The 25,965-nt window shown below is 34.2% G+C and overlaps 1 protein-coding gene across 3 annotated transcripts in view; it reads left to right on the top strand.

Moving 5' to 3' along the window:
* LOC124353864 (polyubiquitin-like) overlaps positions 1–25,965 on the top strand; it is a 43,316-nt gene that overhangs the window by 11,656 nt on the left and 5,695 nt on the right. For all 3 annotated transcript variants that reach the window (XM_046803895.1, XM_046803894.1, XM_046803893.1), the window contains exon 2: positions 11,175–11,875. In XM_046803895.1, coding sequence (XP_046659851.1) covers positions 11,178–11,875 — 698 coding nt within the window. In that variant the 5' untranslated portion in view covers positions 11,175–11,177. The remainder of the gene's footprint in view (positions 1–11,174; positions 11,876–25,965) is intronic.

Below are 25,965 nucleotides of genomic sequence, written 5' to 3'. Positions count from 1 at the left end.
CCTCGCAAGATGGACTTTGACATTTAGATACTATCTCTGCACTTGGTAAGATAGGTAGTAGCTTTTTAAAAATAGTTGCTAAATTTGACCAACTGTCATATTCATATGAATAAATAATCTTTCTTTGATTGCATATGTTTATTCTAGGCAGTCTGTTTTCTGGCTCGAATATTGAGATTAACGCTTTTGCTCGTAATCTGTAGGTTTCTTTACTTGCACCACTTTCAGTTAAACATTTTGCTGTTTTCATCAATACATTTTCTGAAGAATTTACAAACTGTCGGTATGAGTCTACCTGTATTACCTGTGACACACAGCTAACGATAGAGTCAAATGAACAATTATTTTTGACCATAACCTTATTCTGGTCTATGCAAAGGAAAGGTTTTAAACTTCGTTTCTAATAAGTTGTTGCTTTGGTACTGTCAAGTTTTGCCCGCTCAAAGCTGTTTCAAATTCTTCATTTGATTGAGTAGCCTATATTTGGACTTTTTAATTTTCTTAGTATTTTCAATACATTTGTTTTGCCAATTTTCAAAATAGTTTAAATCGTTGGTTGGCAACATTTCTTTTGTTTCTTCTTCTATCTCTTGATCACTATCAGTTTCTTTTTTTTCTATTGTTTCTTTAACAGCTAGCTCTCTTTGTTCAATTGTTTGTGTAATGTTATCTGGGTGTTTTGTGTAGTTGTGACAAATTGAGCTGTTCATTGAGTTTGCTGGATTAGATTTGATATTGATTTCGTTTATTGCATTGTTCGCTTTTATTGCTTGTACAATTTTACAGAAACCATAAATATAATTTAAGTGTTTGTCAACCATTTTGTGAACTTGAAGAAGGCGGACATCCCCTTTTAATATTCTATTTTTTAAATTATTAAATTCACTTTCAACGTTTGATGTCAAGCAAGTAAGATTCTTTGAGTTTAAGTGATCTTTCATCACAGAGGTCCACAAAGGAAAAGTTTTGCTTAATTCTATTACCCTGAAAGCAAAATCTGGTAGAAAATATGGGTTAATTCTGCCGCTTTTTTCTGAATCTTTTGTTGAACATCGTCTAGAATAGAAAAAAACCCACTGGGAAATCTTCGAATTATCATTAAGTTCTTTCGAGTCATCACATAGCTCTATTGAATCGTTAATTGGGCGCTTTACTTCATCCTTGCTGCCTGCCATGATGTCTTGAAAACACTGATCTAATTTTTTAGTCCCTTTAGTTTTATTTTTTATATACTCGAAGGACTCTTCTGTAAGATTACTCCCACAATATGACACTCTTCTGGGAGAGATAAGATGAGTATATGACACAGAACAGTTCTGAACTCCCTTAAAGTTGTAGCCACAATCAATATTCCTAAGCAATGTATGTATAATTCTTTCAACCTTTTAGTCAGTTTGTCTTCCCACATGTTCCAATCTATATCTGCCTTTAAAAGTGAGCTAAATCAAGCCTTATGTAGCATGTAGGTAGTTTTGACGTGGTTCCACAGACAACATCGAAACATTTTTGAACATAGTCGTTGATGTTATTTCATTCAAAACAACGACTGGGAGCAAATTTTAATGCTTTCGAGTCATCAGTACTGACTTCATTGGGGATCGGTGCACCTGACCGAAGCCATTCATTCAGCCAGTAAACTATACTGTTTGCATCCTGTTTTTTTGTTTTTCGGAAAGCATTTGCAGGATTGGTATTTGTTGGAACGGTGTGTTTAAGACAACCCCATACAAAAAAGTGTGATGTGATGGTCCATCATATCCTAAAAGTTTCTGCACCAAAGAACCTGTCGCATCTATAGAGACTGAAGTATAACTATGCCTGCTGACATTTTTGTAAATTTCCATCTGAGTTTCTGTGTGATAATGAACGAAAAATTTGTCGACCCCAATATCATGAATAGAACCACAATGTGGATACGAATGTTTCATTAGTCCGAGGCACACTACCGGATCTGACCCGTGCACTACGTTGTAGCTTAAATCGTTTTCTTCTTGTTTTGCTTTTCTCAACACACTTTCGTTAAATAAATTAGGCGATTCTAAATCTTTTTTGCCCATGATTTTATTTGCTAGCTCACAGCGAAACACATGTGCGGAGCCATGCAAAAGTTTTGTCAAAACTTCCTTTCTTTGATCACCTGTAAACCATATTTTCTTCTTGTGAGGTATATTTCTTGTGTCTTCATATCTCCACTGCAGTGAAACGGCTTTACCTTGTAAAGGTTCATTAAAAACTCCCTGTAGCTTCGGCACCACAATCATTGCAACAGGCTTCAATTTTAATATATTGTTCTCTTGTTGAAGGATCTATCGAAACACGGCTCTTTGAGAAACTGTAAGGACAAGGCAGCTTGTGTTGATCCCACATTAGGTCCACAAGAGTCGATTCCCATTTGTAGGGTGGTAACACAGTCATTTCTCTGAGGCACCTCTTTACGCTTGTATTTAGTTTTAATTGGTTTGAGTTTTTCCCAATCAGAGGATGAAATCAGTACTTGAAAGGTTTTTTTAGTTTTACAACTGAACCATCATTATTTGATCCAAAATCGGATGATGTAAAATACTCAATGATTTTCAAGAAGTTTTCGTTGTAATGAATATCTAATTTTCCGTTTGTGCCCCTAAACGCCAAGTTTGGGAACCAAGAGTTCTAACAAGAGAAAACAGCTGTTATAGAATTATCTGCGAGTAAATGTTTACTTCTCGTACATTTATTGTTCATATCATGAACAATGTTAACGGTTGACTTCTTTTTAAGATTTGTCTTCAGTGTTTTCCATGTTTCAAAGTTTTTAAGGTATTCATTTGATGTTTTTTTTGCATTTCAAAAAAGGCTGAAATATTGTGCAAATCATTATAACCCCTTTGGCCTAATGAAGAAGAGACATTTACACGAAAAAACCTTACAACAAAAACAAAAGACCTTGTTGATAGATTTGGAGTATTGAAGATAGTCTCGGTACACATCTTTTCCATTCGGAAGCCTTCTTCTGTTATGAAAATCAGAAAATTTTGTGTTATTCAGACCCTTTGGAAATATGCCTTTTACTTGATATCAGGTCCATGCTCTATTAAAATAGTTTGTAAGGTTAAGACTTTGAAAGTGTTCCAAGAGGCTGGATCAATATAGTCAATCGTAACCATACGAGGACTTGATTCTTCCGACGGTAATTCCTCAGCTGCATCAGTAGCGTCAATTTCCATTTCAACGCAATGATAAAGACATTCTTGAGGTTCAGGTTGGAGTTGGTTGTCTTGATTCTGTTTCCTCTGTAGACCCTTTATTCATTTTTGTTGATTCTACATCTACTGTTTCCTTTGTTCTTTTCTTAAATTAAGTGCCTGAGTGTTTTCCTGACATCATACACCAATCAATGTTTTCTGAAAAGATTGGATAAACTAACTTTACAATAAATGTAATAAAATATTATAAATATAGCGGTCAATTACTGCTGTGAACAATAGTGCAATTATATACAGGGTTAATAAAAAGTCTGGAGACCCCCGACTAATATTGTAACGGCTCACACGAGAAAACTAAACTCGCCACACATGTATGTTATATTATGAAGTACTTTTTGGGCATAATTACTGCTTCATTCACAAACCCAAAATGGGGGATTTTGGGGGCAGCCCAAAATTGTTGTTAAATGTGAAGCCCCATCAAGTGACCTGTCATTTTCAAGCCCCTGATAAAAGAAAACAAACAACGCAAACTAGAGGTAACCCAGTAAAAAATGACTGCCAATTGAAAATTTTATAAGCCAGAATAAACTACTTACAACATAGGAATAAGTAACTTTTGGGGCAGCTAAAAACTGTCACTTTTAAGCACCACTCAGTTGATCTCTCATTTGTTAGGTATTAAAAGGCAAAACAATCTCAAAAGGAAGTATGGGTTTAAATATAAAACCTAGCAAATAACAAAAGTTTAAAGAATTATTGGGAATTGACAATGAGGTTGCTAAACCGAATAGCGTTAGGGCATATTTTCCTATTTTCTAAGACAACTTAAATAAAGTACCCTTCATGTTTCGTTGCCTAGTAATTTGTTAGCTTGTGCTAGTAGCATGCAGAAGTATCTTTACTTATAACTAAACTTTAATTTAATTAATATTTTTAAATCCCCAAATTTAAATACATATCCTCAACTATACTCCCTTTAAGACACCTAAATACAAAATGTAGTGCAATCTAGGTGAAAAGGCACTATCATTGTCTCATCAGGTGCACAATTGATGAGACAATTGGTGAAGTGAATAAAGTTGGAGTACATGCTCCGTAGCAGATGCTCATGTAATGAGGAGTAACTCCTTCTAACACGAGTAAGTGCTCTGATTCGATGTGAATAAAAAGTCAATATTGGGCCAGAGGACTTGCTCAGGCAAATGGAGCAAGTGCTCACAGTTCCCTTTCCCTATCTTGTGCTAGACAGACATGTTGCAACTTGTCCAGATATCGAGCAGATAACACTAATATTCAGCATCTACATTCGCATTGTTTGTTTTAGTTGTCTCACGAGTTACAACAAAACAAGTGATGGCTTGTGATAAAGGGAATAACCCACAACTTGAAAACCAGGCTTCTTTTATTTCGATTATAAAGGAATATCCAGTTATTTTGGAAAAGAGTAATATCCCAAGTATCAAAAACAAAAGAAACAGAGCCATTGAAGAGATTCAAAATCGAATCAATAATGAATTGGGATTGCATCTCGATTCAAGCCAAAATTTTCAAAAAAAATTCAACATATGAAGAATAGAGTGGAGTCAAAGGCAGATACTAACAAGACTGGCAACAAGAAGGTTATCTTGAAACCATGGGAAGAGGAGTTACTTCATTTTATTGAAGGTGACACCGACAACCCGGCTATTTGTGCGTTTAAAAAAGGTAAGTTCAGTTAAAACTGCTAAAAAAATAATTTTGCCTTTTATAACAGTTATTTGATCTTGTTATGGCATGATAAATAAACTCTCATTTTTTCTTCATATTGTACTGGTATACTTTGAGTTAATTTTTTCAGAACTACGCTTGTAATAAAGAACTTTACGTTTTCAGATGCTGTTACTGCGGGGACTGAAGAGACTCAGAATGAAAACAGTGTTTCTTTTGACTCTTCGGTGGATTCCACCAACTTTGTACGTACAACCGTGTATACAACACGGCCACAAGCAAAGGTTAGGTACTGTGTTACAACAAGGCATGTGGCCATGTTGTATACGTACACACTGCCTACATAAGACCCTTGAGCGACTGTCCCAGACTCTGGCTTTACGGCTGTAAGACTGAGTCTATTGAAAGTCGTACGCACGTAAACACGGTCATTTACGACTCCAGAGTTTAGATATTTTTGGTATTGTTTTTTTGTGTGTTTTTTTTTTAGGAATTGGAAGTAGGTAGGTATTTTTTATTCTTTTACGAACATTTATTTACACAGTACATTCTTTTTAAGCTGTTAAGCTCCATGTATCAGCTGAGCAATTTCGGTTCTTCTCTGTTGTCCTCTATTGCGGATGTCCCTCTTTCGTTACGATTCTCTACATTGCCAACTTAATTGTTTTGCCATTTCCTCAATGTTAAAGTCAAAGTCTTCATCACTTAGTCTTTTTGCTACATTATGAAGAATTAAGCAACAAACATCCATCGATGGAACATTTTCAGTTTTAATCCTAATTTTGTTTTGCATAATTGGAAACGTTTGGTTCAAACTGACCAAAACAACGTTGAATTATTACTCTTTCTTGGGCCAAACACAGATTGTATGCCTTTTCTCTAGCAGTTATTGGGTTTTTCATAGGGCGTCATAAGCCAGGGAGCTATCCCGTAACCCGAATCTCCAATTAGGAGTACTTGATTGAATTCCATAATTCTGTAAATATCTGAATATCTCCAAATTCGTGCATCATGCACTGAACCTGGCCAAGAAGCATCTACGCTTGTTGAACTCTTCGGCAAAATTACAAGTTGCCTGCACATTTATACTTGGAAAACCTCTTTCTATTTATATATTCATCGCCATGGTCAGAAGGCTTGCGTATAGGCAGTTGAGTGCAGTCAACAGCTCCAATGGCTGAAGGAAATCTGTATTTTTCTTGCCAATTGGCTTTTTGTTGTTCCATTTCTTCTCTTGTAGAAGGAAATTTTATCCATATGGTTTTCTTCAGTAATGTAGCTGCCATTACATCTGAAATGGTTTTTGTGACTGTAGTTCTGTCGATACCAACATCTTCGGCAACACCACTCTGAAACCCAGTATCACCAACATATCGAAGAAAAGTCCGCATTCTGTCCAAATTGGGCAACGCACCACCACGCCTTTCAAAGTTTTCCCCAAGAAAATGATCACTAATCCACTCAACATTCATTTTATTAAAACGATAAAGAGCTTGGTAGTCTTGCACTAGAAATTCCCGACGCACTCTGTAAAGTTTTACAGCACGAAAAAGGTAAAACCCTGCCATCACAAGATTGAACGTCTTTACTTGAGCAAGTTGTATTTACTAATGAGTAGATCGGTAATTTCTAGAGTACCTGCTCATATTTTGGAGCAAGTGCCTAGTTTTTATTCACCTAAAAAGGTGAGTAGATACTCCAAGTCAATTTTCCTAGTCGTCAACATGAGAAAGTGCTCCGAGCGTCCACTGAGCAATTTCATTTTATTCACATGAAACTGGAGTAACGTACTCACTTTTTGGAGGAAAGAGCATTTGCTCAGCTTTATTCACTTCACCCATTGTCCTCATCAGGTGCACAATTGATGAGACAATTGGTGAAGTGAATAAAGTTGGAGTACATGCTCGTAGCAGATGCTCATGTAATGAGGAGTAACTCCTTCTAACACGAGTAAGTGCTCTGATTCGATGTGAATAAAAAGTCAATATTGGGCCAGAGGACTTGCTCAGGCAAATGGAGCAAGTGCTCACAGTTCCCGTTCCCAACTTGTGCTAGACAGACGTGTTGCAACTTGTCCAGATATCGAGCAGATAACACTAATATTCAGCGTCCACATTCGCATTGTTGTTTTAGTTCTCTCACGAGTTACAACAAAACAAGTGATGGCTTGAGATAAAGGGAATAACCCACAACTTTAAAACCAGGCTTCTTTTATTTCGATTATAAAGGAATATCCAGTTATTTTGGAAAAGAGTAATATACCAAGTATCAAAAACAAAAGAAACAGAGCCATTGAAGAGATTCAAAATCGAATCGATAATGAATTGGGATTGCATCTCGACTCAGGCCAAATTTTGAAAAAATTCAAAATATGAAGAATAGAGTGAAGTCAAAGGCAGATACTAACAAGACTGGCAACAAGAAGGTTATCTTGAAACCATGGGAAGAGGTGTTACTTGATTTTATTGAAGGTGACACCGACAACCCGGCTATTGTGCGTTTAAAAGGTAAGTTCAGTTCAAACTGCTAAAAAAATAATTTCGCCTTTTATAACAGTTATTTGATCTTGTGGGCATGATAAATAAACTCTCATTTTTTCTTCATATTGTACTGGTATACTTTGTGTTAATTTTTTTCAGAACTACGCTTGTAATAAAGAACTTTACGTTTTCAGGTGCTGTTACTGTGGGGACTGAAGAGACTGAGAATGAAAACAGTGTTTCTTTTGACTCTTCGGTGGATTCCACCAACTTTGAAACTAGCTCGGACAAAACAACTGAGAATCGACAAGGAAAAACACAAGATTCAACTACTGAACAACGTAAAGTAACAGGACCAAACGTTAAACAAGCAAAGAAAAAACTTAATTGAAACTTAAAATTAATTGAAACTGGGGAAACTAAAGATTTGACCTTGCCTGAGCTACAACGTTTGGTGTTACTTACGCAGCTTGAGTACTTCAAGCTGAAAATTTGGTTGATATACAATTGAATCGAGAAGAGTCTAAGGAAATCGATCAGCCACAATCAACAGTACCATCTGAGCAAAACGGAAATTTCAACAGAGGAACTACAAACTATAATTGGAACTCTTAATCAAAAACTTACTGTGATGGATTGGAGTTCAATACTCTGTAGTAAATGTATAATAATGTAAAATAAATTCTCATCCTGATCCTAGGATAAAAATACCTACCTACTTCCAATTCCTAAAAAAACACACAAAAACAATACCAAAAATATTTAAACTCTGGGGTCGTAATGAGCGTGTTTACGTGCGTACGACTTTCTCAAGGGTCTTATGTAGGCAGTGTGTACAACCGCATATACAACACGGCCACAAGCAAAGGTTAGGTCCTACTGTGTTACAACAAAGCTTGTGGCCGTGTTGTATACGTACACTGCCTACCTTAAACCCTTGAGCGACTGTCCCAGACAATGGCTTTACGGCTCTAAGACTGGCTCTATTGAAAGTAGTACGCACGTAAACACGGTCATTACGACCCCAGAGTTTAGATATTTTTGGTATTGTTTTTATTTTTTGTGTGTTTTTTTTTAGGAATTGGAAGTAGGTAAATTTTTTTATTCTTTTACCAGAACATTTATTTACACAGTACATTCTTTTTAAGCTGTTAAGCTCCATGTATCAGCCGAGCAATTTCGGTTCTTCTCTGTTGTCCTCTATTGCGGATGTCTCTTTCGTTACGATTCTCTACATTGCCAACTTCATTGTTTTGCCTTTCCTCAATGTTAAAGTCAAAGTCTTCATCACTTAGTCTTTTTGCTACATTATGAAGAATAAAGCAACAAACAACTATCGATGGAACATTTTCAGTTTTAATCCTAATTTTGTTTTGCATAATTGGAAAACGTTGTTTCAACTGACCAAAACAACGTTCAATTATTACTCTTTCTTGGGCCAAACACAGATTGTATGCCCTTTCTCTAGCAGTTATTGGGTTTTCATAGGCCGTCATAAGCCAAGGAACTATCCCGTAACCTGAATCTCCAATTAGAAGTGCATTAGCTTGATTGAATTCCATAATTCTGTAAATATCTGAATTTCTCCAAATTCGTGCATCATGCACTGAAGCATCTACGCTTGTGAACTCATCAGCAAAATTACAAGTTGCCTGCACATTTATACTTGGAAACCTCTTTCTATTTATATATTCATCGCCATGGTCAGAAGGCTTGCGTATAGGTATTTGAGTGCAGTCAACAGCTCCAATGGCTGAAGGAAATCTGTATTTTTCTTGCCAATTGGCTTTTTGTTGTTCCATTTCTTCTCTTGTAGAAGGAAATTTTATCCATATGGTTTTATTCAGTAATATAGCTGCCATTACATCTGAAATGGTTTTTGTGACTGTAGTTTTGTCGATACCAACATCTTCGGCAACACTACTCCGAAACCACCAACATATCGAAGAAAAGTACGCATTCTGTCTAAATTGGGCAACGCACCACCACGCCTTTCAAAGTTTTCCCCAAGAAAATGATCACTAATCCACTCAACATTCATTTTATTAAAACGATAGGAGCTCGGTAGTCTTGCTCTCGAGATTCCCGACGCACTCTGTAAAGTTTTACAGCACGAAAAGGTAAAAACTCTGCCATCACAAGATTGAACATCTTAACTTGAGCAAGTTGTATCTACTAATGAGTAGATCGGTAATTTCTGGAGTACCTGCTTACATTTTGGAGCAAGTGCCTAGTTTTATTCACCTAAAAAGGTGAGTAGATACTACAAGTCAATTGTTTAGTCGTCAACATGAGAAAGTGCTCCGAGCCTCCACTGAGCAAGTTCTTTTTATTCACATAAAACTGGAGTACGTACTCATTTTTTGGAGGAAAGAGCATTTGCTCAGCTTTATTCACTTCACCCAATGATTATACCTCTTCACCTAGATTGCACTACATTCTGTAGTCTAGGTGTCTCTGATGTCAAAACGATGCAAAGAGTTCGTTTTTGAGATTCTTCGTTCTTCATCACCGACTATTTTTCGATCCCTTCAAACGAACATGAATTCAGATTTCAGGAATCAGGTCTGCGACAGCATCAAATTTCAGATGCTGCATGTAAAGGAAGGTGAACTCGAGCTAAAGTCAACATTCGCAATGAATTAACCTTTCCCACCATATGACCTTTTCAACATTATGTGTAAAACCTTTTTGGCTATATCTTGGGATGTATAATTTAGTCACATAACTATATCTTCTAGGTATACTTCCACCTTTCTATTTTTTTAAAGTGGTTTTTATTACTTTGACTTAAAGGGAAAATTGAAATACGTATTTAAATTAAGTATTTATATGATGCAGCATTGTAAACAAAATATACCTCTACGTTAACGTGAAATAAATTATAAGAAACATACATGTAGGTTTACAGGAAGAAAAGATTGTTCACTTATATTAAAAAAAGTTAACAAATCATCCCAAAACAGCCTGTTGGTTAGAGAAAAACCAGCTGTCAGTTCTAGGGTTTATACCCAGTTTAATAGGAGGAATATACCCAAATTAGAATAGGAAGACAGTTATAAAACAAGTTGAATATGACTTTCTCTATTTAATTACTTATATAAGTGAATAAACTAAAACGTTAAATAAATAAAGTAAAAAAATGCAATGACCTATTTCTGTTTATCTTTGTTTTAAACAGTTATGTTCTCACAAGAACAGCAAGAAATATGTGTGAAACAAATGGTTTTATACCTAAGCAGCTGATACTGAAATATTTTGTACTTTCAACTTTGCACTTGCAAAAATAGTAAGACGAAAAATCATAGGAAAAAGTAAAATATTTTCATCATTAAGTACCTACCGTTTTAACAAAATATTTGCTTTACAATAACCCTTGCCTTAGTAATATTTCATTATTGACAACATAAGGAAACACATAGTTTTGCGATGTAAATTTTTTACATTATTTAACTTCAATAAACGTCTTAAGATAAAGCTGTGTGTAGATATAAGAGATTTCAGCAACACAGTTGTTAGTTCAGTGCAACAATCATATGATTTTATTTTTACATTATTCAACCAATTTCGTCTTTTGTGAAGATTTTATTTTGCCCAATATGCAGGTTTATGTAGTATACGCATGTTAGAGAAATTACCTATGTAACATTTTACCTATATATAGCATATCTTTTTTTCATGTGTTATAAAAGTTATAATGCTACAAACCGACACTAAAACTGTCTGATAATAATTTTAAAAATATCAAATTAAAAAAGGATTCAAATATGAATTAGGTTAATATTTATCATGTATTTTCCAGAATATGTCACATCTGGACGAGATCAATTACCTGAGAGAAGAGATTAACAGAAAAAATTCCCACATATATCTTCTTGAAGAAGCAAATTCTAAACTCAGAGAAGACGTCTCATTAGCGAGGTCATCATCAAGAGATAACTTCAACGAAGTGTCTTACAATAACCAGGAAAGTACTCCTAGATTAAATGGTGCATCTGCTGGAGCTAGAGATTTGGAATATCTTGTATTTAAAATAAATATTCTTGAAGGAACATTGTTGAAAAATGAGTCAGTTATTAAAGATCTACACAAAAGCATGGAGGAAAAAATTAATGGTTTGCTGCAAAGTTCCAAAAGTAAGTCAATTTCAGAGAAAGAAATGGACTTTGATGATTTTAAAAAACAGCTAGATTCTAAAAATCAAGAAATAATTAAGTTAAAAGAAGAACTTATGGAGAAGTCACAAGAAAACTTGGAGGTATCGAAACAATTAATGTCAGCCAATTCTTCAGGTAAAACGCCACTCAATGCTCAAAGTAAAAAAAAAATAAAAAAAGAAAATGGTGAAGAAATTTTTAAATTAAAGAAGAGGATTGATGAGTTAAACATGGATCTACAATCATCGAAGCAAAATCTCAGAGACAGTGAAAAAGATCTTCAAAATAAAAATGACATTATTCAGTCCCAGAAACGACTAATCGACCTATTACAAGATCACAGGAGGTAAGACAGATTATGTTGTAATACAATACAAAGCAATAACATATACAGATCAGATTGTATTTGTACAAGATGTACTAGTAGTAAAATCATATGATGAAATAAATAAATTAACAGAAGTTACACCAGATAGTAGTAGCAGTTAATTTGAATAAAGCAATCTCTATTACTAGATGTAGCTCAGTAGCCAAGAGTTATTTTGAATTTTAGCCTACTGTATAAGCACACAATGTAGTTTATCAAGAACTTCCTTGAGAAATAAATAAATTGGCAGCTTTGCTGGTTTCGGTGGTGGTCAAATACTAGGGTATTAAAAAGGGTGAAAACATCTGATGTTGATTTGTTTCTTGGATCTTATTTTGTAGCTTGCTACACTTAACCCTTAACACTCCTAGTGCGCCTTTTGACACGGTGCATACAATTTATATAACACTGTGTACACCTTGAAACGCTATACATAAAAACACACAACTTAAATACATCTGTAGTTCTAGAAACATCTGCGGAAGTGGATGGTGATGTTACTTAAGAATGTTTGGAAACCACTAACTTCTGATTAAAGATCAGAATATTTATTTTCAGAACAAAACAAGCAAACAACTTGGTTGTGCTTACGCTTTTATACCTTTAGACACGTCATCTATTTCAGTCAGATATTACTAACATTATTCATTTCCGGTTATTTGAGTGTCATTTTCGAGTGAAAAACATATTTTTGGTTAGGGTTTTAGTCGCTTTACAAAAATAGACGAACAAATTGCAAAATCCTATATCCTATACAGCCGCATGTGAAACTGACTGAATGATATATGTGTACAAATTCTAACCTACTTCTAGAAGTCCTAGAAACTTTAAATTTTGTACGCAGGTACCTTTTGTCGTATAACCAACAGGAAATGTCTGATATCAGGAAATCTTTACTTTTAAACCCCTCAAAACATTCAAGGAAATTCACACATTTTTCACCGTTGTAGACTTTTTTTGTAAGCCCGATAGCGGGCGAAACCGTTTTGAGCTAGCTAGGATCTGACGAAAAATCGTTAGTCAGTACAAAAAAGGTCCAGTGACCTTTTGTCCTATCTCTTGGTTAAGTGGCAAAACGCTCGCATATTTGACATGCCAGAGATTATTTTAGTTAAAAATAATGTTTCAAGCCCGATAGCGGTTGAACGGTTGGCCGTAGCTTAAGTCTAATTGACCTATCAAATTAGAAAATTATACGATTTACAGAAAAGGTTCAGTAACTTTTTGCTGTATATCCATCGGTTTGGCCGCAAAATGCGATTATATGCCAATTTTTTGTAATTTCCACGTGATATTTTATATTCCGGACCCGATAGCGGCCAAACCGTTGGTCATAACTGAAAAAATGTGGAATGTTGGAAGTAGAAAATGGAGTGATATACAAAAAATAACTAAAAACTTTTTGAACTATCCTCAATGGTTTGGCCACAAAACGCGTTTAAATGTAAATATTTCGTGATTTTTACGTCAGAATTTTGTTTTTGGGATTGATAGCGGCCGAAACTTTGTCCTAGCTTAAATCTATAACTTTCTGTAATAAAAAATGTTGAGGTGTACAAAAAAGGAACTAGCTTTTTGTCGAATATCCTTCTGTAAGCCCCAAATCGCTCTCAATGGCAAAATCTTTGTCGCAATTGGCAATTTTAAGAGTTGTAATTTTGATGCGACTACATTTTGTGAAATTCATTACGGATCCGGATTGAACTTTTATTACTACGTTAATGAGTGATTACAGTCGTCAACTCTCGATAACTCAAATTTCAAGGGAACGGCTGTTTTCTTCGAGTTACGTATAGTTTGACTTAAGAATAGTTCGAGTTATAGAGGTAATATTTCACTAAATTCGACTTACAGAGGTAAACAAAATAAAATTCGAGTTATAGAGGTACAAATAAACTATGTTTTTTATTCCCTACATCCTTTACAAAACTAATGTATGTACTGTAACTACATACAGCATTTGTACTTACTGTCACACTGCAATGTATGCCTACAATTCATACGTACATACAATTCAAATTTGAAAATAATCCGTAATCTTCTTCTGCCTAAGGCTTTTTTCAGAATTTAAGTCTATAATGTTCTCAATAACAACAACAGCAGAGAACACGTTGTCTGGTACGTCACTTGATTGTTCTAAGTAGCTACGTAAAGTGTTCACTGCGGCCTTGGCTTCCTTGGTTGTGATGTCCGGTGGCTGCTCCATGCCGTCGTCATTGTCATCATCAGAGAGGACGTCTTCACTTGTTACAGTTGCGATGATGTCTTGGTCCGATAATGATCCGTAGACTGAAACACCCTCGTCGACATTTGCAAAATCATCAAAGTCTAAATTCGGGAGCTCGTTATTTATCACAGTCCACTCAGCTTCAGCGTTGGGAAGTCTCGGTTCTAGTTCATGGTCATTGTCACTTGGAACATCTTGGTCCCTATCTATTGCAAACCCGCACGACTTAAAACAATTGACAACAGTTTGTTTTGTTACACTTTTCTAGCACTTGTCAATCAATCGCATGGATTGTAACAGGTTGATTGAATACTCCTTTCCGTCTTCAATATCAGCCACAAATCTTCTTACAACTTCAGTTCTGTAAAGAACTTTAAAATTTTTAATAATGCCCTGATCCAGAGGTTGTAATTTTGATGTTGTATTTGCTGGTAAAAACTGGACCTTTACCCATTTGAGCTCAGGAATAGTGTTGTGAGCACTGCAGTTGTCAATAAATAAAATAATTTTTCGCTTCCCTTTGCCCATTTGCTTATCTAACTTAAGTAACCAATCTGCAAACAACTCCGCATTCATCCATGCTTTCCTATTTGCTGTGTAGTCAACAGGTAATACTTTACTCCAGCAAAGCATCGAGGTTTTTTGATTTCCTTATCACTAGAGGTTTTAACATATTCGTGCCTGTCATGTTTGACACAAGCAAAAGAGTAATTCGTTCTTTGCTGTGTTTGCCCCCGTGACATTTTTCCTCTTTAAACTCATAAGTATTATCAGGGAGACACATAAAGAACAGAGCAGTTTCGTCAGCATTGAATACGTTTTTGGGGTTATAATCTTTAATGAGATCTGGTAATGAAGCCTTCCAATCAACTACTACGTCATTGTCTACAGCTCCACTTTCTCTACAAACTTTCTTAAAAGAAATGTTGTGCCTTTTTTAAAAATTTTCAAGCCACCCATTGCTGGCTTTAAACTATATGTGGCCCAAAGATCTAGCAAAGTGCTCAACTTTTTCTCTTATCAATGGGCCGCCTAGAGTAATATTTTTTTCTCTGCACTGTTTAAACCATTTAATCATGCACTCTTCTACATCTTTAAATTCAGCATTTCTTTTCCTTTTACATTTTAAGTTACCTTCGATAGCCCTTTGTTGAATTTCTTCTTTGTTTTTCAAGATCGTTGACAGCGTGCTGCAAAGAATGTTGAAGTCTGCGGCAATGTCTTTCTTTTTCCTCTTCCCTTCACCCACTAACTTTATTATCTTCAACTTGTCCCCTATATTCAAAGTTTTCACTTTTCTAATGCTCACGTTGTCACTCATACTGTACTGTAGTCACTCACATTCACTAAACGCAAAACAGGGTTAGACCGGGAACGAGAACGAGCCACTCTATTGACTAAATGCGTGGGAACTGACAGCACACGGCACTGACGTTTGGCAGACAGTCGGACAATTCAGCGACATGTCCAGACCTGTTCGACTAGGTCTATGACCTAACACAGGTTCGCTGTAAACACAGCACAGCTTCGTGTTAGCGAGGGTTGATCTGAAAATTTCGAGTTGTAGAAGTAATGCATTTAAAGACTTCGATTTATCTACTGAACTTCGAGTTATAGAGGTAATTTTTCTATCACTTCGAGTTATTGAGGTAAAATTCGGGTGCAAAATTAATTCGAGTTACGCATGGTTTTTCGACTTAGGCAGGTTTTCTCAAGGGAATGGAAAAAAATTCGAGTTATCAAAGAATTCGACTTATTGAGGTTCGAGTTTTGAGAGTCGACTGTACTACTACACATCTGCAATTTGCTTAGCGTTAGCGAAACGTAAATAGCAGATAGGAATATAGCGAATTCTATTTATGTTCACAGACAAAATACCGTCCAAAAGTGATCCACGTGTGTCTTAACTCCCGGTAACATTAACCCCCCCCCCCCCCCGGGAATTTCCAGGTATCACCAGATAATCTCCTGAGTAAATTAAACCCCCTGATCAAGTTAATAATCTAATAAAGATTACCTACTGGCTTAGGGACGGGTTTATTTTCTTTACGCTAAATAATTCACAATACCTGACCAATGCAATCTTTCCTCCAAAGCTATGTACTGGCTAAACCAAAGTTTGTAGCTCAAATCCAACAGCACAATTGAAAACGCGAATACAACGAGTGAATACAACCCCACATAGGAAATATGCTGAGCGACAGCGAAGCGTCAGTATAAATAGGGGCAGAGTGAATTCTGTTTATGTTCATCTAGTAGTTGCTTTTGTTTAAATCTCTTAGAGAACAAACTTCCTGGTTTGAACTTTTTACCGAAATGAAAGAGCGAAATAGTGATTTGAAAATTTGTTACCAGCACATATACTTCTTTCTCTGGTAAAGGTTGCTCTCTATTTATTTTAATTGCACAGACAGTATCCTCCAGTAAAGAACAACGTTTTTACCCCCATGAACATTGACCCCCCCCCCTCTGGAGTTTCTCTGCATATTCTACAGACAAGAAATTTGGCATGATCCTATCATAACCTATGTAACCCCTAGGAACCATACAACAATAGTAAAATCTAGATTGAAATTACTCTAAAAAGTCACAAGAGCTGACCAGTGCACTCTTTTCTCCCTAGCTCTATACCGGTTAAACCAGAGGTCGTTGCAAAAATCTGAGAGTAAAATCGGAACGCAAAATTAAATTTCCGACAAGAAGGGTTTTGTCACTTATTGTTGTAACTCCAACGGTTTTGTATTATTGTTAACGGTTAAGCCAAAAAAGGCTGTAAAATCAAAACTTTGGTTAAATCCGGAAAATTCAACAAAATGGGTCTACTTTTAACTTCTGATCCCTAATCTAATGTCGGGACTTAACTTTAGTTAAGTCCAAAAATAACAAATTTCGCTTATTCCCGGCTTTGAAAATGACCTCATTTAGAGGCCTAAGGGCGTAGCTCCTAGGGAGCCGAAGGTATGTGTTTTAATATAAACGAGCTGTAGATCATAAAGTAGTTTGGAGTTTTAAGTGTTAAAATTAATAGTCAGATTTGTAAATAAAAGATGTATTACTGTCAGCTAACCATATGCAAACACACTATTCGATCTCTTTATCTTATTGACTGACGGTGATATAACTGCTGTTTCCGTGTCTAACAGTATTAGTTAAAACACAAATTATCACATTATTTACCTTATATTTTCAGGTTCTTAATTTAAAATTAGAAAAATTATCATCCCAAATCTGAAAAATGATCATACAAATAATGGATATAACAGTTTACTTGAGAAAAGATAATGTAACTGAATTTCATCAAATCTGTTAAACCATATGTATATACGAAATGAATTAAGTTGTATATATCACTATGCATCCTTGATAATCAAGTGTTAACATCTCAGATTACCATCCCAGAGACCTAGGTTAAAACTCTGGTTTGGGCACAACATTTAATCCAACACGAGGTTCACTCAGAAAGTTTTAAGTTGTATGACTAGTTTTTGTGCTAGACTTAACAAACGTTAGGTGGTGTTCAAAAATTAAAGTAATTGCCTTCAGCGTATTACAGTTTTGTTTTGTTTTGAAAAGTTAATAGTTCATATTATTTTATGTTTGTTTATAAAAGATTAATAAATAACTAAAGGAGTTTATACCACATATGTACACACACACAGGAATCCATACAAGAAGAAGAATACAATTTTGATTTTTTTTGAAAACTTACAATAAACATATATAAATCAATAGATTTTAATTTAAGATTAAACTAGCAACCTATTTTAGAGTTAAAATTAACATAATACAAATTATCATACATATAAGACAGAAATACATAAACTATTGTAAAATTAAATCATCAGATAAAATAAAGTAATTTCTTTAGACCAAATACCACAAAATACATTAAATCTTAATATCAAGGAGATTGTTCTGCAACGTAAGTTTACAACACCTGGAGTTGTAAAGTGAATTTACATCAACTGGTGACTTTACAATAATGGAATTTTATTCTTTTGTATGAAGGCTTAATATGAGACTGAGAAGAACCTTTTTTCATCAACGTTAATCAACATTTGAGTTATTAAATACAGTAATACATTTTATTATTTGTGTTAATCTCGATTTTTGTAAAATAACAGAATAGACATATACTAGATGATGAACAATTGAATATTGGATGGCAACCAGAACTCTCAGATCTTCAGGAATTACTACTACCAGTCCCATACTTAAGGGTACGCTCTACCACAGGCCAGAAATCGCAGTATGATGTTTCAAAAATCCGCTTGGAGCGCTGACAAAATCGGTTGTAGGGAGGGCAATTAGTAGTTGCTGTGGAAGGGATCGGAACTTACCGAGCGCCTCCGACATTTGCCGAGCGGGGGACCCGAGCCAGGTGCTCGACGTCCGACTCACACACGCGCTGGAGCGCACAGCTTCGTTTTTAACAGGGATGGGCTAGTAGGCCTTTCACTCTTCAGCCACTTCACCCACACCACATGCGAATAAAGCAGACTATGCTTTATTCACATTAGTCCGCCCCTATATACTGACAGTAAATGGACACAAAGATACACAAGAAAACTATCGCTAAACATAATCTAAAATATTGTAGTAAACTTTAGGCAAAACATGATACGTAAAATATTATAGAGAAAATCAGACTGGGAGTGGCTTCCTTCAAATATTACATGTGAATAACATTACATGACACTTTCACTTTTATTACAGTACATGTTTTAGATTTGTTAAGACTGAGATGTACCACAGGCCAGAGATCGCAGTATCGGGATTACGGAGCATCTCAGTTATTTGCCGAAAGAAAATGCGTTCGGTGGCGTACGGCTCGTAACAATGGAGATCGGCTAAATCAGTATGAAACTGTAACCGGTACTTTTCCTACCGTTACTCGTTGGTACAACATACTTTTATTATTATGCAATAAAACATTTTAGTAAAATATATTTTATTTTTGTTAATTTAAATTCGGTCTACTGAAATATTTGAAAACGAACAGAAACGTAATCATTCCAGTGATATTGTCAGGTCAGAGTGTCTACCGATCTGGTATACGTGGAAAAACTGGGCAAGGCAGGAATTGTTATGAAAACCATAGAAAATTTAAATAATTTTAATGTTATCAACAAAACTAACATAATTTTATTAATTCTTTGATACATAATGTAAACCCACACATTTTCTTGTAAATATAATCATTCTTTCATTTTTTTTAGAATTATCAGATAACATAAGATTTTTAAGACTAACTAACCACGCTACCAGCAACAGTATATTAAAAAATTACATATTTTATGAGCTCAGTTCATATATTTACGACTTAATATACACAGCTAAATGTCACTCTCTGTGCGTCTGCCAAATTAGAATGTAATTATAATTTTGTAACAACAATAAACTTTACAGAATTGAACAATAGTAACATAAAAAAATTCAGCAACAAAAAACAAAGTCACAACAAGACATTAAAATTACAATCAAGCAAAATATCACAAGACCAACATGAGAGAAATTACAGTTTTTACTTAGCAAATTGTATAGGATAAAAATTCACCTGAGTATATACAGACAGGGTGAGTGGCTCTTGGTGTGACAAAATTTTTTGGGTTATAATGCAATGTAAATGTGATACAATGGTGGTTATAAAAAAAGTCTAACTCCAAAAATTAGGTCTAAAATGAATTATTTTCAGTTTTTTCTAAAAAACCAGTGTTTTTGTACGTAAATCTGTCATGGAGTTCAATGCGCATTTCCATCACAAAACCTTAATTTTCTTTTCTTACCGTTTGAACCGATAACCTTTTCAAATTGAAAATTTAACGGAGAATCTAAAAATGATGTAGTTTGCTCACATACTTTGCTGAGAAATATCAGATTTACGTACAAAAAACACGGTTTTTTTTTAGAAAAAACTGAAAATAATTCATTTCAGACCTAATTTTTGGAGTTAGACTTTTTTATAACCACCATTGTATCACATTTACATTGCATTATACCCCAAAAAATTTTGTCACACACCAAGAGCCACTCACCCTGTATACTGGATTAGATGCAAAATGAATTAAATGTCTCTAACATCTTTCTTCAAATTTTGGAAACAACTCATTTTAGTTATAAAAATACAATTTCTATTACCCTCATTACGCAAAAATATGAATAATGATATGAATAATGAATAATGATATTTATTCCGTAAGTACATACAAATTAGAAATACATTTTCGTCTCGGAATTCCACTAACCATCATTATCCAGTATCAATGGTTAGGCAACAAAAATTAAAAAACTAATTATTCAGTCTACCTCAAGTTGACACATAATATCTTCGGGCTTGTGCACATAGATAAATATAATAAATAATGTAAATAAATGTTGTATAATAAATAATGTAAATAAATGCTCTATAATAGATAATGTAAATAAATGTTCTATAATAAGTAATGTAAATAAATGTTGTATAATGAATAAATAAATTAATTAAATATAGTTAACAACACATATATAAAATCAACAAATCTAAATAACAATAACAATACTTAACAAATTATATAACAAAACCTTAACCAGTTAACAATTTATTTATATTAAAACATGTAAACTGTAACTCTCTATGATAAATAATGTAAATAAATGTTGTATAATAAATAATGTAAATAAATGTTGTATAATAAATAAAATATATTAATTAAGTATAGTTAACAACACATATAGAAATACCAACAAATCTAAATAACAATACAAAACTTAAACAAATTATATAAACAAAAATCTTTAACCAGTTATCAATTTTCTTTAATTTTCTTTAAGAGTTTAAAGAAAAAGAAACAAAAAAAATAAATAAAAAAAGAGTTCTAACTTAATACTCTTTGTCAACTGCATAATTTCCTCATCCAACAAAAGCCAGCTTTTTTAGGGTTTTTTTGAATATGTTTAAAGATTTAATTCTTTTAATTTTTTTCGGGAATTAGATTAAAGATTTTGTGGTCCAATAAATACAAAAGATCTAAGTAAAATACTTTTTAAGACCTTTGGCTTTCTGAGTAAGTTGGGTGATTTACTTCTTGTGTTATATTTATGGTGTACCTGTTCAGTTTTGGTTGTTTCCCCTTCTCGTATAAAATATTTGCAATACTTTAAACATATAGAGGTGCTGGACAGGCAATATCTGAAGCTGTTACAAACAGTGGAAAAAAAGATTCTAGCTTTTTTCTTACATAAAATTATTCTAATAAAATGGTTTTGCAAGGTTCTCACTCTTTTTCACTAGAGTTTTAAAAGTTACCCTCCCCAACAATGTATACTGTATTGGAGTCTTGAATTTATTAATGCGTAGTAAAGACATCTAAGTAAATCTATGTCACACATATTTCTTAAATAGTAAAATTTTCTTATACTACTTCTTAACACTTTAATTAACTCTTCAATATGCTCTTTCCAAGATAACTTGTAATCAACTATAACTCCAAGATATTTAAAATAGTTTACTTTGTCAACTACTTCACAATTGCATTGTATATTTAGAGCACATTTCATAGAATGAAATCTTATTTCTTTTTCAAAATTAAGTTTCTGTGGAGCCAAAATTCATGTATTTTGTTTTAGATACATTAACACTCTCATTTTATTGTCAATACACCATTGTCTCACAGTTATTAAAGTGTTATTTACATTATTCCACAAGGTTTGTTTATTGTTACTAGAAGAAAAGAATGCTATATCATCAGCAAAAGCTGTTACTTCACCATCATATTGTTTTTCCAAAAGATCATTTATAAATATTAAGAACATTATTGCAGACAACACCGATCACTGAGGAACCCCTTTTTTATTGTTTCAGGTTTACTAATTTTGTCCATTACTTTCACAAACTTGTGTTCTATCCATTAAAAACTGTGTGAACCATCGCAAAGCCAACCCCCTTATTCCAATCATTTCCATTTTCAACAATAATAATTTGTGATCGACAAGATCGAAAAACGCTTTACGAAAATCTATAAAAACTGCTGAACTTTTTCTTATTATTATTAACACTACTATATATTTTTTCAAGAAATGAGGACAATGCATCCTCAGTGCTTTTTCCTTTCATAAAGCCAAACTGCTTATTACTGAAGAAACTAAAACTATTTAAGTATTGTACAAGTCTGCATTTCATAATTTTTTCCATAATTTTTGAGAAAATAGATAGAAGGACTAATCGGCCTGAGATTATCAAATTTTTATTTCTTTAGTTTTTTTTTAACAGTGGCAACAACAACACTTTGTTTTAGTATTTTTGGAAAACAGCCAGTAACAAAACTGGTATTTATTATGTGTTCTAATATTGGACAAAGGGTTTTTTGCACAATGTTTTAGCAAAAGAGACAGAGATATTGTCAAAGCCGCAAGACTTTTTATTTTCTAAACCATTTATTATTTTTTAAAAATTTCCTCCTGATCAGGAAGGAGGATGCACAAATATTAATGTTGCATTGAAACTAATAACACATACGGACCTATCTGTCATATTTAATTGTGTAGTTTGTTTTTTAACAGGTACCACTAGTCACCATGACTGTAAGGGATAATATAGGTATACATGTGAATTAAATGAATTGAGGAGTCCAGTTTCAAAATGGGTCTTGTCCACGAAAAAACTTTTTTGAGTTATGCACAGATTTGGATTCTACAAGTAAAGGACTACATTTTAAAGAAAATTGTTTGGTTTCAAAAAAGTCCTTGTCCCATTTAAATTTGCTTTAAAAACTACATGTTGTTTCAAAGTGGGTCTTTGTCCTGAACTGTGTTGTTTCAAACAGAATCATGTCCGCTGTGTCTAGTTTTGCAGCAATATGAAAACCTTGTCCTATTTAGCAAAGATTGCTAAATGATTGTTTTCGATCAAAATTGAAACCATGTCCAAGTTGTAGTTTCTTGGTTTACATCTTAGTTCAGGTATGTCAACAAACATTTCGTTCTATATTAAATGTATGAAAATCACGAATCCAGAGACTGCTAAAAAGCAAATGAATGACATGGGATCCACCCCTAAAGAAAAAAGAGGTGGTGACCGAAAAACTGTTTTGTTTTTTCCTAAAAGACAAAGTGTTAAGAGCTTTATTGAAAAAACTTGCAGCATGCGAGTCACATTACACAAGGGCGAATTCTAAGCGCTAGTACCTTCAAAGTGACTTGTCAGTACGCAAAACTTTGGAGAATGTACAATAATCAGGATAACTTAGATGTAGCTCTGAAGGTTAAGTATGGCTATTTTAGAGATATTTTTGTATATGACTACAATGTCAGCTATGGTACTCCAGCTACTGATAAGAGCTCACGTTGTATTCAGTTAAAAGAAATGCTAAAAAGTGGCTGAAACTGCAAAGGAAAAAAATTATCTTATATGATTTTCTTTAAGAGTGCACAAACTGAGAGCAAAAGGTTTTTTAATGCTCTTAAAACAGTGGTTAGCACCAATGTAACTTACTCTTTTGACTGCCAAAAAAATATGGTGCTACCAAACATACCAGACCAACAATGTTACTTTAGTAGACAGTTTTATGTCTACAATTTCACCATGTGTGAGGGTTCTTCAAAATCCAAACAAAATATAGAAAACACATTCACATATACTTGGAATGAGATCCAAAGTGGAAAGGGGTCTAATGAGATTGTATCTTGTGTCTATGATCTTCTTAAAAATACAAATTTTGAACCAGGACAGTCAGGTGTAGACTGTTTGTGGATGGCTGTGGAGGCCAAAACAAAAACTCCATATTAATAGGGATGTTAAGCAAGTGGCTCCTTCAAGAAGCACCAAGACAGGTCAAAAATATTTCCATATTTTGTCCAACACCAGGTCACTCTTACCTGCCCCCAGATAGGGTGTTTGGCCACATTGAAAAACGTGTTAACAAAATGGAAAACTATTACTAAACCTGAAGAATATCATAAAGTATTTTCTGAATTTGCTACAGTCAAAAAACCAGAGGATGGTTTACAGTTTTTTGACTGGAAAAAACACTATCGCACAAGTTTTGAAAAAAACCAAGGAAAATGGTATTTTAAATTTGCTCCAAAAAACGATTTATTTTAAATCGAAGTAAAAGTGGAAACATTTTATTAAGAGGGGAGTTATCTTACAACTGCGACGACACAGGCACATCAAAAACTGTAACACAGCCAAATAAAAATCGTGGTCAAATCAGTCCCAGAAAAAATTGTGTTAGGTCTTCTCTCCCCAAGCCTCCAAAAGCTAATGATGTAAAGAACTCCTGAAAAAACATGTTGGGCCAAATCGGAATGATAGGCATGATTTGGACTTTTATAAACTTGCCCTAAACACCGAAGGACAATGAGAGGAGACTGAAGAAGAAGAGGATGAACCATGGATGGCGTGGAAATGATTGATAATTATTTTAGTGTGTGTTAATAAATAATTTTTGTTTAGAAAAAAGAAGACACTAAACTAAATACCTAGTACATAACCTATGCTATCACATCATTGTTACATGGCGAAAACAGTTTTTGATCAATAACGCAAAATCAAGTTGACTGGACAAGACCCATTTTTGAAAATGGACTACAGAATTACTATATCAGCTGCTCTTGTCACGTCTATTGTATTATACTAACATAATAATATTGTAGTTTGTTATAAAAACATCTAGTCTGTCTCTCACAGGAAGCCCTCGAGGGTATCTTGGATCAAACTAGTTCTGGCAATATGCATTTGTAGTAAAAAGTTAAAATGGAATTTTAAATTAAAATTTTAATTCCTTTATTTTGTAATGGGTATAGCTGCTCATGTAATGAGATTTGTTTAACAATCAAATGAAGCAATCATACATTAAGTCAAATAAAACCTATTATAGTTAGACTATAATATTGCACTAAACAAAATACCTCATAATGAGGTATGTCACTCATATTTTGAAAAATATTGACAATAATCAATAATTTATTGTTCCCCAGGAGGTAGAGGTAGTTGTTACACGTTACGAATTTATTGTTACGGAAAGAGTTCGCCAACACTATTTCGGAGATATGAAGATGTATATGAGAGCTTCCACACAACACGATCATTCATAGCATGGGCGCGCAACGGTGTGAGCGTAAGTAGTGTTTCGTCCATGGCCGTTGGAAAGACCCAGCCCCGCGCGCGGTCCTTTGATAATACCGCTGCCCGTGAGCTCAGTGGCGCCTGTGATCCTATCCTTTTCACACTGATCGGATGACGAATAAATAAAAAATATTGTAGTTCATACTTTATACATAACTTGTTCATAATACATTATTATTTAAAAACAAAATATTTACTACAATTTTTCATTTGTGCAAGATAGGAACTTGATTAATAATGTATGAATAGATATTATAAATTAACGAAACTGAAGGAACACCAACACTGAAAGGCCACACATTATAACCTAGCGAAAGCGGTGAGGGGAAATATCCAGCAGGTAGTGGTAGGAGAGTTGCCTACAGTTTTCCGGCTGTAGCCGCCATGCACGCCACCTGACAGAGCGTTGAATAGCCGGTTGCAGACCTTTCATGTCTTGCCTTATTGTACCTTAACTTCAGAACTTTTTAATAAACCGTTTGCAGTTTTACTCTTCACTATATTCCAATCTACGAATGTCTGTATTTTATTTCTTTAATAAAAATTCGCGTTTTTTATTTTATGAAACGTTGAAAATAACCCTTTTTAAACAACTTTCCCACCTGATGTGCAGCTTAAGTTGAATCGAAATATTGAAATTTCAAAAAACTAATGCACGTATACAAATATTTAGTTACTTAAATAACATCAATATGTTTGTAATAGCTCAAGGAATGAGCCTACAATGAGGCAGATTCA

Source organism: Homalodisca vitripennis, chromosome 2, assembly GCF_021130785.1.
Source record: "Homalodisca vitripennis isolate AUS2020 chromosome 2, UT_GWSS_2.1, whole genome shotgun sequence".
Classification (NCBI taxonomy): domain Eukaryota; kingdom Metazoa; phylum Arthropoda; class Insecta; order Hemiptera; family Cicadellidae; genus Homalodisca; species Homalodisca vitripennis.
This window is presented reverse-complemented; position numbering and strand designations above follow the sequence as displayed.